General features: G+C 43.0%; 1 protein-coding gene and 1 pseudogene across 7 annotated transcripts in view; both read left to right on the top strand.

Moving 5' to 3' along the window:
- Positions 1-16215, top strand: part of LOC309666436 (olfactory receptor 2F1-like) — a 617177-nt pseudogene that overhangs the window by 452377 nt on the left and 148585 nt on the right. The gene's annotated exons all lie outside the window — the stretch shown is intronic.
- LOC309666411 (TRPM8 channel-associated factor 1) overlaps positions 1-16215 on the top strand; it is an 86401-nt gene that overhangs the window by 13507 nt on the left and 56679 nt on the right. The window contains exons 1-2 of one of the 6 annotated variants that reach the window (XM_082473848.1): positions 585-740; positions 9542-10175. In XM_082473848.1, coding sequence (XP_082329974.1) covers positions 9556-10175 — 620 coding nt within the window. In that variant the 5' untranslated portion in view covers positions 585-740; positions 9542-9555. Of the gene's footprint in view, positions 1-584; positions 741-2701; positions 2912-9541; positions 10176-16215 lie in introns of those variants that run through there. The other 5 variants (XM_082473847.1, XM_082473846.1, XM_082473845.1 and 2 more) reach the window with 5 other exon arrangements.

Raw genomic sequence — 16215 nt, 5'->3', positions numbered from 1 at the left:
TGCTTGAGCAAGGATATTTTATCTATTCTTAGTTGATTAAATTTATCTGTTTTTACCACAAAATAATATACATTACCGTTGAAACGTTAATGAGGTGTATGAAGAAAAAGTACAAGTAATCTTCTCTTTACTGTCCGATTCTTATAGTTTGATGTATGTCTTCCATAAAATTTGTGCTTATATAAGCATATAAAAATATTTTTAAATTTATTTGCATAAAAATGCAAACTCTCCGTTTTACTACCACGTTAAATGTTTATTAAAAATATAAATATAGCCAAACTCCTGGCAAATATATATAGATTTAACACATCCTTGGAAATAGTTGTATTATTTTATATAAAGAACTATCACTATCCACCAACTCGATTGCTGGTAAATAGTCTCACGAATTTCTTTTTCCGCAAACTGCCCTGCCGCACTGCCGAGGCGGGGGCGGGGGTTCTCCGTCCTGGATTTGCTGGGGGCATCTGCGCGCAGAAACTGACACAAAGCGGGGCCTCTGCGGTTTGGGGGCTGCCGGCCAGGCTCCGCCCCCACCGTTGCGTCAGCCAATCAGCTCCCGCGACGGCCGCCTCCCTCCCCCACCCCCACCGCTGCTCACCTCTACCCGCAGCTTCCACCACCACCTCCACCAATTTTCAAATCCCGGGCTGTGTGCCCCCCTCTCCGTGTCACGTCTCTGCAGAGGAGTCCCTTCCCCCTTTGAAGTAGCGGGTGTGGCTATTGCTGGGCTACGGGTGAGTCTTGTACAAAGATGGTTTCTGGGACCGGAGCAGGCCACGGAGCACCAACCGAGTTCCCTGCGGCCGGCCTGGGAGAGGGAGGGACGCGGCCAGGGTCCCAGGGGAGTGGGCCCAGCGGGACTGAGAAAGTGGTCGGGTTTTTGGTCTGAGACCAATTGGGCCTAAGGAGGCAGATGTCTTTCAAAGAGGATTCCCTGCGGTTTCTCCATGTCTGTTTCTGGCTCTGCTTTTTTTTCTACCACTCTGGCTTTTATTTCTTTAGTTCTGTATTTCTTCTCCTCCAGGAAGGTAACCATTAAAAGTCTAATGCATTCTTGCCCTTTCTAAACATTTTTCATAAGAAAATCTTTCAAAGCTACAGATAAGTACAGAAAATAATATAACAGATTTATCAGATGTTGACATTTTATCACCTTTCCTTCAGCTCCCTCTTTCTATCTCAATGTCACTCCCCCTCTCTCCCTCTGTGTGTGTCTCTCCTCCTTTTTAAGAAACAAAATCTGACATTTAAAACCTTTTCCCCACCAAGTCTCATGCCACCATCCTGAGAGGTAAGTTAGGTTGTATCCCTCCCATGTATATTTTTGTCCTTCTATTATTTATTTTTATGTATGCAGTATATGCATTTTTGTTTTGAATTTTAAATTTTTCATGAAACAATGTTTCAGGGTTTTACCTTGGTGCTACTAGTCTTGGCATTTCAGACCCAAAAGGGTCTTAGCAAGCAAGTCACCAGGCCTCTTTGTTTAGCAGAGGACCCTGACCCCTGGAGAAGATAAAAGACATCCTGGCCATCACTCCTTCACCGAGCAGGATCCTGAATTCGGGTCCTCTTGATTACTGTTCCTGGCATTTCCTCTATGTAAACCCTGCCAGTGAGCTCACCTGCCCACATGCTCCTATTGAATATTGTTCATATGATTCAATTTGGGGAAAGGGGATTGAAGGGAGATGGAGAAAGGAAATATGACTTGAATTTGGACCAAAATCCTAATCAAGATGAAAAAGTATGCATTTTCTTGAAGCATATTTATTAAATCTTAGGATGACCGGAATATTTATTTAACAAGCAGTCATACAGCCTTACTGTATATGCCAGACATTGATCTAAGAACTTTGTATTCACTCACCAGGCTTAAGCCGAGGCACAGAGGAATTAAGTAACTTGTGCAAAGTCACTCAGCCCGTAAAGTATAGCACTAAGATCTGAATCCAGGTTATCTGGTGACAGTCTGAGTTCCTAACCATTATCCTACATTATACTACCGTAGCACCTGAGCTAGGTGAAGTCACCACACAAAGTAGGAACTTGCAGTTCAGAGAAGGGAGGAGCAACTGTCAACTGGTCTTCAGAAAGGACTTTAGGAAAGAAAGAGGATTTGAAAAGTACACAGAAGAATAAATTTTAGCCACCTATTGTTTGCTTGAAATATAATATATTCTTATTTTTAATTTACAAAACAACACAAATAACAGTGCAAATGATGCAGCGCTATATAAAAGTTGCCCTGTGCTATTCCTCAAATTAAACAATATTAGCAGGTAGGGTAGAGATGTAGCTATCTTTTCACCACCATAATACAAATATATGGAGGGATGTTTTTTATTATAAAAATGAAAGCATATTCAACAATTTCTACAATTTTTATTTTTCCCTAGGCAATATGTCAAGTACATTCCTCCAACGAAATGGAGATCTAACCTCTTCGTGAGAATTGAATAATACTCTGTAGACTGTGTCCTATGGTTTGTTCAGCCATTTCCTTTACTAATGACTAGTCAGAGACGTTTTGTCTTTAATTAGACGGCCGTCCCCACTGCCAGAATGGGGGCCACCGCAATGCCAAGGCGACAGGGCCGGCGACACAAAGAAGTGCTGTCCCCTGCCAAGCGCCGCCCCTCGGGGTCGCGGTCCCGCCCAGGAGGAAGCGGGGAGGAGGAGACTAGTCCGGAACCCGCCCCCCCTCCACGCTCCGTCTCCGCCCAGCTCGCTCGCCCTGCGCCGCTTGCAGGGACGCCCCTTCCCCGCAGAATCTTGCGTCTCCCTCTGCCCCCAGCCCTCCTCCCAGCTGCCGCCTTGGAAGTTGCAGGGCGACCTGGTGAGTGGCCCTCTCCGAATGCCCCGCAGGCTGGACCAGAGGCGGGTGGCCGTGGACTGAGCTCGGGTAGGGAGAGGGCGGTGCCGGAGGCCGAGGGGGCGCGAGCGGGGCGCGGGCGGACCTGCGGGCCCCGGCGAGCGGCAGGGTTGCCGGTTCCCAGATAGGGGCACAGTCCCGCGCTGTTGTGTCCGCCTTCCTGTGAGAGATTGTTCTCTGTTCTCTGGCTCTGCATCCCTCCTGCCGCATTGCTCCTCCTCTTGGGGTTCTAACATCTGATGTTTGTTTAATTGCTTTGTGTTGTCGAGTTACGCACAAACATGGCCTAGAGAAACAGCATCTAATTCGCAGCTTTATCGGGTGAGACTACCGTAGCCCAGGGAGGTGGCAGGGCTTGCTCAGGGTCACACAGGGAGCTGGTGATAGAGCATCACTTCTGTCCTACTGCCCTTTGATCTTTGCAAACACTCTCTGGGACTGAGATCCCTCGCCCACTTGCATTGCCCCCACGGAGACTAGGGGATGTGTGTGTGTGTCTAAGAGGGGCCAATGGTCTGTGTACCTCCAACCCACCCAGACCTCCGTGCCAGCGGGCCTAGAGAATTCCCTGCCAACGCACGCGAGCTTTTCCGCTGTCTTCCCTCCTCTCACCCCTCCCTCTGCTGCTTCCCCCCACCTCAGCCCCCTCTCCACTCCTCTGACGTCACCGACATGCTCTTTGCAGACTGGCTCTGGGCCTGGGGAGGAAAGTCTGGCCTGGTGAGGGCCTGGAGAGGAAAGGAGGGAGGGGGATCCCACACCAGAACTTAGTTCTGACAGCCCCTCGGAGTCAAGGCCGGCCCTCTCCCACATTGTCCATTTGATAGGACACGCTCTGAAGCTGATGATCAACAGCTAGTAAGAGGCAACACCTGGATTTTTTTTTTTTTTTAACTCAGGTCTCACTCATGGGCTCATACTCCTCCATTATGCTATTTTCCTGGGATTTACCTAGTGAGAGAAGTGAGCAAATATGAGTGAGAGAAAGACAGAGAGCCCAGGGGGAACTTAGGAATTAAGAAGGGAGCGCATTAAGATTAAACTAGAGGAATAGAAAAAGCAAAGTTCTGAATCATGCCTATTTTTATGGGGATGGGGGGAGGAATTGATTCTGGAGGGCCACAAGAGGGCCTTCAAAGATGTTAGTAATGGTTTGTTTTTTAAGCTCGGTGATTGGTATATGGAAGTTTGTTTAATTTTTAAATCGTTTTATTATTATTTTACCACCCGTATTCTTCCACGTGCATTACATATTCTTTTAAATGTATGAATTAAACCATTTTAAGTGAAAAATAAGTAAGATTGGGCTGGTATGAACCCACCCCAATTCTGGCTATTATTAACAGAAGATGGTGGACATTGGAAAAGATACTGGACATATAAGGAAAAATAAACAAAGCGTTCGTGGAAAAAAAGGCATGAAGACGAGAAGACCTATAGGATTGGGTGTCTGTGATATGGATCATTTTTCAAGGCCCGAATAGCTGTATGCTGAAGAATTGATCCCAGGTTTGCCCTTACATCCACATCCATGATTCAGTCGTCCATCCGTGGAGCACCTCTTCATTCTTGTGGGGAATCCAGATATATAAAACACGTCCCCTGACCTCAGATACTTACTCTACTTTGGTGATTTCAAATCAAGCTACAGTGCAGGATGTGGTGCAATATCCAAGGCAGGCCCACTACCTTCTTCCCTTCTAGATATGTCTCTTAAAGGGAGACCCCGTTTAGGTACCATGGGGCCTCTTTGTGGAAGGGCAAAGGGATCTGTAAAGCTCTCTCCCTGAGTTACAGGTCGTGCCTGAGGTGCCTTCTACTCCCGAAGTGCCTTGGGTTCCATTAGTTAGTGGGCCTGGGGAGAGAAAGCAGGATCCACAGAAGGAGAACCAAGGATGAAGAGCTTAAGGGGAGAAATAAGAGATTCCCCCAGGCTATGTCCATCTGCGCTCACCAAGCTAGGAGGGCAAACAGGGATTCGGGCACAAAGAAGAAGCATTTGGTTGAAAAACCGAGCGTGGGAGTCATTGATAGCTGGTTAAAATGGGGACAGAACCGGCTACAAAGTTCAGGGAACCTCCACAGAGGAGGAATTCACGTTTATTGGTGGACAAATGCACAACTTGGGAGATGAAGGAAGACATTTTAGAATGAGTGAGATAGGATCAGTTGATGAATCCAGTCATTTATATATTCAGTCATTTAATGTGTTTACTTGATTGAATTTATATTACCTGTGCTATTTTTAATTGTAATAGCAATACATGCAACAATTCAAAGGATTGTTGTGCAGGCTTATTATATAAAGAGAAAGAATACTTTTCACCTTTTCCTTTCCTATGCAGTCAGTGTTAGCTTGTTGAAATGTGACCTCCATAGTTTTCTGTTTATATAAAATCCTAGTAACAGGCTTATGTATTTCTGGTACTTAAGAACGTGGACTCCAGTGCTAGATTTCCTGGGTTTGAATGAAGGATCCACTTACCACCTATGTGACTTAAGCAAGTAACAAGTTCTCTGGCCATCAGGTTTTTTGTTTGTTTTTTGGTCTTGCGCATTTAAAAAATTGGGATAGTGATAGTACGTACCTCAGGTTTATAGGTTTATTGTCAGGATTAAATAATGTACGTAAAGCACTTATAATGATGCCTGCAACCTGGTAAGCACTATATTGTCGTCACTACTACTAAAATTACTAGTACTACTATTGTTAGTATCTTCATCCATAAAAAGGTGGGGTTTTGTCCTACATATTATAGCAATTTGAAATTTTCACTTCAGATATATCTAGGACATTCTTCTAGGTAGAAGAAAAATAGGTTTAATGCTGTTCTTTATAAAAGCCTCGTGATATCCTGTAATACAGATTATCATGCTTTTCTCCAGCATTCGCCTTCTCAAAGCTTGTCTTGCCACACTCGGAGCCTTGCTATCAGACTAAGGCTGACAGGGCAGCCTCACTCACGGTGCAGGAACAAGGAAAACCGGCAGAGAGAAGGGCGCTCAGGTGGTTCCACCCAAACCCCACTCACCTCAGGCCACCCGTCAAGCCCAGGAACCAGGGGGGAGACTCAGCAGGAAAATCACCCCTCTTCTCCCTTGTCCCCTACTTTTCAAATCTCCAGGCCACCTGTCCATCCCTTCGTCACTTCTCTCCAGATATTTCTTCTCCCATGAACTAGCTCAGAGTACAACTAGTGAGACAGAACTACGAGCTCCCTGCTCTAGGTGTGTTTGGAGTACCACCGCTGGCGGCAGCATGGCAGTTGTTTACAGCGTGCGTATGGGCGGCTGCCCGGGGGCTGTGCCCCAGGGTCTCAGGTTCGGTGCCATGGCCTATCCGGGGGATACATGGAAGTTGGGTAGCTGTGACTTTGGGTTAGAGATCCTGTACCCACGGGAGTCAAAAATGGTTCTAGGAAATATTGTTTGTCATCTGTCTATCTCCCTGTCTAGGTTTTCACTTATCTATCTCCATTTGTAGTTTTGTTTGGCAGTGACCATCCTTGTGCATATATCTTTAATACTGCTGTTCTTATTTTTGTAAGAAAGGTTATTAGTAGGCTTGCTGATCTTAAGATGGGCACACCTTTGAAACTGAGTTGCCACCGTCAGATTGCTTTCAGATTCTCAGTCCTTCTAACAGACTGTGCTAGTGTTTCCATAGCCTTTAGGACATTGGACATTATTACCTTTACCTTCCTCTCCTCCTCTTCCTCCTCCTCCTCTTCCTCTTTCTTTTTTGCCCCCTTCTTTCTGGACAATCTTATGGGCAATGTACATTGTATTTCAATTGCCTGATTAGTGATATTGAGCATAGTTTCATAGATTAATTAAGTTTCCTTTTCTGTGAATATCTTCTCTTAGAAAGGTAGGATTTCAGTGGCTTGAAAGATGTGGGAGAGGGTACAGGAAGAAAGAGACTGGAAAGAGAACCTAAAATGAAAGCAGGGCATGTCTAGGAAGGCCAAGTATCCTGGAAGCTGCAAGAGATACGCTGGAAAGTAAGAAGCAGCCAGCCCTGGAGGCCTTAAACCCCAAGAGGAAGCTCAGATTTTCCCCTGTGGGCAAAGGCGAAGCTCTGGGGGGTTCTTTTCTGGGAAATAATACAATCAGTGGCTGTGGAAGAATAAAGGCGAGAACAGATGCTGGTGACTTAGAAGCTGGGTCCATTGAGTCCAGGAATGAATCACTGAGGACCCAAACTGGGTTAACGGCAGTGTGATTGGAAACCATGAAGGACAAACGACATTGTGACCAGCTGGATATGGAGCAGAAGAGAGAAAGGACACAACTGTGACTCCTTGCCGTTTGCTGTCCTGGCTATTTGTGGACCCCAGGAGGAGCCAGGGATGTGACAGATTCTTATTAACCAACTGTTTGCTGATTGTATCTTCTCAGTAGTTCTCTGGGGTGGAGGTTACCCTCTTTAACAACTAGGGACCTCGAGCTTATGTTTTTACCCAAGAGGAGCTAACTTGGAGGGAAAAGAATAAATTTAAGACTTTTTAGTTTTAGAGACAGTTACAAATGGCAGAGTGTGCTTTCAATAGGGGTCTTGAGTTTACTACTTATGTCAGCACCAGGGCCTTTGCATCTGTGGCCTGGGGAAGGCACAGAGAAGGCCTCTGCCAAGGGCCCATAGAAATCCTTGAGAACGAAATATAATCATCAGTATTAGTACTGGCTCCAAAATATGAAACCTGTAAAATCAGAGTCAATAAATGCTTAATCCAGTGTTGGTAAACTCTAACATTAGGTTAGATTTCTTTTCGCTTTATAATAATTCCCTATTTTGCACACACTTAAATAGCTTATTCTTAACCAAGTAATTTTAAGGAAAGATATATAATAATTGAACACGTATATATCTACATATCTATAGATCCATATATAATACATAATGGAAAGGCACTTAACCTATGCTATTCCTTTAATCTTCAGAACAATCCTATGTGGTAGATAGTATTATCCCTACTTAATGAACGAGGAAGCTAAGTTCAGCCTAACTTCAGAGCCTAAGCTCGAAATTGCTTTGCCATAGTACCTTGAGTGAGCATATTCTTTCACAGGGAAAAAAGCAGTAAGGGCCAGAGATAAACACCTAAAGAATGTCTGCATTTTCAGAAGAGGGGAGAGAAGGATAGGAATGAAGCGGTTTGAGAGGTTACACATGATGAGCTTGGCTCAGGCCATAAGGTTAGAGGTGGTAATAGCCTCAAGGACCAAGAGAGCAGCATTGTCCAGACCCACCGAGTGGTCAGTGAGGCCTGGATGTCCTGACTATTAAACACGTCTGTCCTTGAGGGAAGTGCTTCAGTGAAGTGCATATAGAGGAGTTCAGACTGCAGAGAGACCTTAAGCAGGGAGCTCGTGGTGAAGAAGCAGAGGGTTTTTGTGAGTACGCATCCACAGACATACACACCTTTCTCTGCTGTGTCCAGGTGCAAATAAGAATCTGCCGTAAGTTCATAAATTGTTAACCTCTGCTTCTGATTGTCTGGGACCTGGACTCAAGCCAGAGGACTTCTGCTTTCCTCTTACCCAGCCTATGACTGTGACCAAAGAACCCTCTATGAGGACCCAGACTTTTCAGACTGAAATTCTGGCCCCAAGCTGAGATTAATACGATCAGTGTGGAAGCCGAATGGGGAGGAGTGGGGCTGGGGAGATAGCGTGCTACACCACTGCGTTGGTTTCCACTGGTTACCGCAGCAAAGTACCACAAACTGGGTAGCTTACAACAACAGAAATGTATTCTCTAACACAACGGTCCCCAACCTTTTTGGCACCAGGGACCGGTTTCGTGGAAGACAATTTTTCCACGGACGGGCGGCGGGGGGCGCAGGGATGGTTCAGGCGGTAATGCGAGAGATGGGGAGCGATGGGGAACGGGAGATGAAGCTTCACCCGCCGCTCACCTCCTGCTGTGTGGCTCAGTTCCTTACAGGCTGCAGACCGGTAGTGGTCTGCGGCCCAGGGGTTGGGGACCCCTGCTCTAACAGTTCTGGAGGCTTAGAAGTTTGAAATCCAAGTGTTGACAGGTTTGGTTCTTTCTGGAAGTTCTGAAGGAGAATCTGTTCCACGCCTCTCTTCTACCTTCTGGTGTGTGCCAGCAATCTTTGGCATTCCTTGGCTTATAGAGACATCACCCCAATCTCTGCCTACATGTTCTTGTAGCCTGTGTGTCTCTCCCCTGTGTACCTGTGTCTGTGTCCAAATATCCTCTTCTTATAAGGACACTAGTCATTAGATTAGCGCCCACTCAAATCCAGTATGACCACACCTTAACTTGATTACATCTGCAAAGACCCTATTTCCAAATAAGATCACACTCACAGGTGCTGGGAATTAGTACTTAAATATATGTCTTTGGAGACGCAATTCTGCCCGAATTCTTCACTTCTGTTTGCTTCCTTCTGTGATGCAAAATGCCGAGCTTGTTTAGTTTGACCATGAGAATGTTAGCTGACAGGGCACAACAGGGTCTCCTGGATTGGAGACACTGACGGCCCTGATGAGTGCTTGAGTCAGTTCACAGTGTCAGTCTCATCTGCTTAATGGGAAGAATTGCCCCAGCTAGTGGAGGAGTGAACTCTTGGCTTGCTTGTTTGTTTATCCATTCTTCACCAGGCTGAGTCTTTGCTTTCCTCTCTGCAGAAGCCGATCCAGCCATGGCGACTCCGTCTGCTGCCTTTGAGGCCCTTATGAATGGAGTGACAAGCTGGGATGTCCCCGAAGATGCCATCCCGTGTGAACTGCTTCTAATTGGAGAGGCCTCCTTCCCGGTGATGGTGAATGACATGGGCCAGGTCCTCATTGCTGCCTCTTCCTATGGCCGAGGCCGCCTGGTGGTGGTGTCCCACGAGGACTACTTGGTGGAGGCCCAGCTCACTCCTTTTCTCCTCAATGCAGTGGGTTGGCTTTGCTCTTCCCCTGGGGCTCCTGTTGGTGTACACCCATCCCTGGCACCTCTGGCCAAAATCCTTGAGGGCTCTGGTGTAGAGGCAAAGGTTGAACCAGAAGTGAAAGACTCCCTGGGGGTTTACTGTATTGATGCCTACAGCGAAACCATGACTGAAAAGTTGGTCAAGTTCATGAAACGTGGAGGGGGCTTGCTAATTGGAGGCCAAGCCTGGGATTGGGCCAACCAGGGCGACGATGAAAGGGTTCTGTTCACGTTCCCTGGGAACCTTGTGACCAGCGTGGCCGGCGTGTACTTCACCGACAATAAAGGGGACACAAGTTTCTTTAAAGTCTCTAAGAAGATGCCCAAGATCCCCGTCTTAGTTAGGTGAGTGCATTACCCAGTGGGGAGTTGGTCCCAGGTTAAAAAGCAGAAGGTGCTTCTTGTCGTCAGGCTACTTCCAGGCTAACAGAAGAGAATGTGGCACTCAACGTGGCTTCGCCATAAATCCACCAGAGTAATAAAATACCCTGAGGCGCGGGGGTGGCAGGATCCCTGTTGCCTCCTCAGACCAGATCACTTAGCTCTTTGAGGGGAGAAACATTTTAGTGACCATTATGTCCCCCAGCATCTTGTTTAGTAAGATATATTGCTGAATCCCAGGGTTCACATGACTAATCCAGGAATGTGACAGGTGAAGGTTGCTTGCAGCTGAAATGTAAGGAAAAGGAAGACGGACATGAGGGGTCCAGTAAGACAAAGTCTAGAGAGCTGTGCGAAAGGTTTTGAAATGTCCAGCCAGATAGGGTTAGGATGGAAGTAAAAACTAGAGGATTTAGAAGTTGAGATACCAGAAAGGTGGCACAAGTTCTGTGTGCTAGATCTTAAATCTAGGAGTCAGAGATGATTTTTATCTCTGGAAGCAAAAGATCTGCTGATGGAGGATGAAGGAGGCAGCTGATGGGTGCCGAGATAGGCTACACAGAAAGTTCTTTGAGGGCCTTGCCCAGCCTGTTCCCTTCACATTGTGCTCACATATGGTGCTGAACATGGAGCAGGTTAGTAGGTGCTCAGTAAACATGTGTTGGATGGATGATTGGATGGATGAAGAGAGAGATGAGAAGCTGGGGTAGTCCCAGAAGTAGAAAAATCACACCAGGCCACGCCCTATATTGTGCATGAAAACTCTCAGCATCCTTGGAGCAAAGAGCATTGGTATTTCTGTCCAGTGGGAGCAGAATGAGGTAGAGCTGAGTGAGGAGGGTCCACCGGGGTTAGTACAGAGACTTAGGGGATGAGCTGTGGCCTTTCCTTGGCATGGAACTCCTGGAACACCCCACAGCTCCATTCTCATATGTGCAGTGAGGAAAGAGTTGTTCAGAGGCACAGTGACTGATCAGATTGATCAAACTTCAGCTTACTAGTGATCTTCATTCTAAGGAACAGGAAGGTAAAACTTGGGCATAATTCTATTTCTTAACAGCGTAATCCTTTAGTTGCCTTAAAAGATGTTTTTCTCTATCAAAATCATACCTCTCTTTTCTTTGGCTATGCCTATATCATCTCATCATCACTGAATCTGAATTTTTTTCTTTTTGGTTAAATCGTGTGTGTGTGTGTGTGTGCATGCGTGCACGTGGGAAATCAACTTGAAGGCTAACGCAGGAGGAAAAATCAGACTTAATAAGGGAAGTGCATAGAATCTCCTGTGGAGATTATGGGGTATTAGCATCGGTTATTCACTAGGTAAGACTGCATCGCAACTCTTGACTCTGTGCTTGTGCAGGTAGGTATATCATAGAATTACTTATATGTTATGAGGGTCATTTTTTGACTTGTGGATGGATTGAAGATGGCAGCAATGATTTCCTAAGTTAATTGGCTGAGATGAAGTGAAGAGAAGGAAAAGGTACAAGAGAATATATGTGTTTGTGTGTGTGTGTCACATATATACACTTCTTAACTTATCTACATTAAGAAATACCTATGCATAGGTTGAGATGAGTAGGGAAAAAGAGAAAAGAAAAACCTCTCCTCACCCCGCAGTTTCCTTAATATTAGCTCTCAAGCACCCCCTCCTTCCCTCCCTCCTTCCCTCTCCCTTGCTCATCCCTTATTCCCTTCCTGCTACAAAGTAATATAATCACAGAGTTCAAAAAATCAAAACAATGCTGAAAGGTCAACATCAACCTATCTTTCTCCCGCCTCCTGTTGTGGTTGTTACCAAACTATACATTTATTCAAATTCATTAATAATAAACCTAAATTGTGTGAATTTTACTTTATGTAAATTAAATCTCGATTAACCTTTGAAAATATATTTGTTAAAATAGGACTTTAAAAAATAAACAGATATAATCAGATTCATGTATAAGGATTGCAGTTCAGCATTGTTTGTTACTGGGAAGAGTATAAATTATAGAACACTATACAATGGATTATTAACTAACCATTAAACATATTATGTTTTCAAGAATATTTAAGGACAAGGGAAAAATCTTCGGGGATACTATTAAGTGAAATAAAATAGGATACTAATTGTGGTTCAATATGTTCCCAATTTTGTTAAAAAAAAAAATAGCTATGTGTAGAAAATATTACATAAGAAGAAAGCCCAAAATATCAGTAATAGGTAGATCTCTTGATTGTGGGATACCGATAGATGATTTTCAGTTATAAACTTTAATTTTCAAACTTCCTATCAAATTTTTTAAGAAGGCATATATTTCATCACCTTGCTTCACATGCAATTCAGAAATCACATAAAAAATCTTCCACATCTTTATGACACACAAATGCTTTTTTATTTAATAAGCATAAAATATTTTTAAAATTCTAACTCTCTTAATCACTTTTTTTCACTTTCCTTTCTAATATTTCTGAAACATGCACACACACATGCACATGCAGTGTTGCCAATACAGTTGACCCTTGAACAACTTGAGGGTTTGGGTCATCCATCTACACAGTTGAAAATCCACGTATAACTTATAGTAGGCCCCCTGTATCTTCGGTTCCATATCCTCAGATTCAACCAACTGCAAAACGTGCAGTACTGTGGTATTTAGTATTGAAAAAAAAACCCTGTGTAGAAGTGGACCTGCACAGTTCAAACCTATGTTGTTCAAGGGTCAACTGTACTTTTGAATTATGATTCTTCTTCATTGGATACTCTTTTAGATTACTTTTTCAACATTGCTGGATCTCGTATTTTTTCATTTTCATTTTAAAATTATTAAATCATAAACCCACAATACAACTCTCTTTTCACCTTTGCACATTATTTTCCCCACTCATTCATAATTTTACTCCCTTGTCATCTTAGTATACATGCTATTTTGAATTCTGCTCATAAACATTTTTCATTCTATGTAATCTTTAAAATTATACTTGATTCATTTTATGCAAATGCCAATGTATATACGTCATTTATTTAATCATTTGCCTACTGTTGAAGATTTGGATCTTTCTTTAGTCTTCTTGTAATTATGTAATACTGTATAACATATCATCAACGCATTTTCAGCAATACTAGATACCAACATGCTTCTATTAGAATTCAAGAAGGAAGATTATTTCCATCACAGGCTGTCAGGTTCGCATTGAAAGCCGCTGTGGGTTTAGTTACTCTGCCCAAATATCTTGTTATTTATTTTTAAACCCACATTTGAACATGCGAGTGTGAATTAATATAGCTTTAACCTTGCTACTTGCACATTTCTTAATAAATTAAATTCTAAATAAGATACTGGGATGAACCTTCTAAGAATAAACTGTCCACAGGTCTTATCAAGATGAATCAAATTTTTATCAGAAGAAGTTAGTACTTTTATGATGGAAAAATAAAACCCTAAGTAATAAAACCAGATGACCTACTTTTAGCCTGGTGAGAATACCTGCAGATAGCAGGACACAAGTCTCATAGTCACTGCCCTCACTTCCTGCCTGGCAGGTACCATGATCTGCACTTAGAGCACTAGCCACCATGTTGTCTGTATGACCACACCGCCTGTACTCTGTTCCCTGAACAATTTCTAATCTTCCATCCGCTTATCCTCGGAGGTCTCCACTGTATCTCCAGATCTGAGGGCAATGGCTATTGTACTTTAAATGCAGAACCAGTCCCACCTTCTTTCTATTAAGTATTTCACTTGAACAAACACTGGATCCATTGTCATAAACACAGCCTCATTTCAAGACTCAGGATTCTAGTAAGAGATTTCATATCTACTGGGAAAAGCACAGATTTTAGTGGAGGCCAAATTTAATACGTTCCCAAGCTCTGTCTGGTGCTTGCTCTAAAACCTTGAGCCATAAGTAAGCCTCATCTCTAAAGTAGGATTAATAATGACTACCTTTAAGGGTGGTTGTGAGGATTAAATGAATTAAGAAACATGTTCAGAGTACCTAAAACACTTTAATTATTTTGACATCAGCCTTCAGACTGTGGTAATGTAAGCGTATGAGGTCATGAATATCATTTCCAAACATTGAAAATTACTTGGCAGCCATCATTATGCTGCTTTGCCCCAAGTCATGTACGTTTCTCCAGTTGTATAAGCTATTGATATTTTAACTGGTATTTTTCCTACTTCATCCACCAAACTGAGGCAGCAGCATCACGATGGATTGCCATGTTTTACCCTCTTTCTACATTTAACAAAACAGGGACTAGACACTGAATTGGCTTTACCAATAAAGGGACTTGATGCTGATTAAACATATCATTAGATAACCAATCTGAGGGAGGTTTGGCGAGAATCCACAATAGTTTGCTCTGTTTTTTGGATAAGAAGGCCCTTGTCTCATTTTAACACAAATCTCAGGCTTCTGTTAGAGTTCTAGTTCTGTGTGTGTTCATTCATCCATTCACTTAGCCAGCAATTTATTCGGTATATGCTATGTCTCAGGCTTTATTTCTTATTTCAAAAAAATGATTTCCAAAGATCTGAGAATTAGAAGAGCAGAAACGTCTCCAATAACCAGGCCTGGAGGAAATCACAAAAACCAAGTAACTGTTGTAGGAAGAGGGCTTGTGATAGCAAGGTTCGGTAGAACCTGGAAACCTGGGCTTGCTGCCAGCAACTGCACGCCGTGACCTTAGCGTGTGCTTTCCACTCTCTTTCTCCCTCTAAATGGGAAGTGCTGGAGTAGAAGGTCCTTGGCCTCATTTCAGCTATTACTCCATTGAGATTGGTTTTCAGTCTTCAGTAATCCCTGTATATTCACAGTCATCAGAGATGCAGAGAAAAGCATGTCGAACAGTGGTCATGCTCTGAAATGTCCACATGCTCCAAATTCCTTGGCTTGAAAACACCCCTGTGAAACCTGAATTGGCAAACGTTATATAAATTGATGCCATATATAGATAGATAGATAGATACACACACATATATATATATGTATATAGACATCACTTCATTTTGAAAGATGGCCAAGGGATATTATATAGAAAAGTCTTTTGAATTTCAGATGATGACGATTTCAGGATTTTGAAAATTGACTATCTACTTCAAATGAGCCGAAATGAAACAAGAAAACTGCCAAATTCCTGAAGATAGTCAACATGTATATGACTCCCCAAGTAGTTTGGAAAACAAAAATATCTGAACAGATATTAATAACTTATTTGTAACAAGGATCCACAAGTCTTTGGAGGTCATTGCTAGGATAGATAGAATGCTAACTGCAGATGTTGGTCAGGGTCATGGCCCTGTGAGATGGGGTGAGCATACCTACCTAACTGTGAGCTTCTTACTACAGTCCTAGCCATGTATAGTAGAATTGTATTAACTGGTTCTCACAAAATAAATTAGAAGTTTTTGTTTTGTTTTGTTTTTTTAATTTTTTTTTTTTAGAAGTTTTTAGAGAGTGAATTCAAGTGGGAAGATATGCCACTTTAGAAGAGAAATTGCTAAGTCACAATTCAGTTTTCTTTTCCTTTTTATGCACATTTTCCTTTTTTCAATTTCAAAATATATGCTTACTGGAAAAAAGAGAAGTAGTCCCAAAGTATACAAAGTAAGAAGTGAAAGATCTTCGGCCTCCACCTCTGCCGCTTACTAATTCTTCCCAGAGGTAATCACTGCTTACAGTTCGGACTGTATCTTTTTTGATGCTAATTCTACATGAACTCTTTCAGAAAGTAAGAGGGGAGGAAAGTTTTCGTAACTTATTAAAACATTATTTCTCTGATGCTAAAACCAGAAAAAGACATTGCAAGACAAGAAAACTACAGAACAATGTCCCTCATGAACATAGATGCAAAAATTCTTAATAAAATATTGTAAGTAGACTACAATATATAAAAAGGATAATACATCATGACCAAGTAAGGCTTATTCTAGGAATGCTTGGCTGGTTTAACATTCAAATATCAAATTAATTATTCTGTTAATACAGAATAAATGAGAAACACCATATATAT

The sequence above is a fragment of the Balaenoptera physalus genome (genome assembly GCF_965194825.1).
Source record: "Balaenoptera physalus genome assembly, chromosome: 8".
Lineage (NCBI taxonomy): Eukaryota > Metazoa > Chordata > Mammalia > Artiodactyla > Balaenopteridae > Balaenoptera > Balaenoptera physalus.
This window is presented reverse-complemented; position numbering and strand designations above follow the sequence as displayed.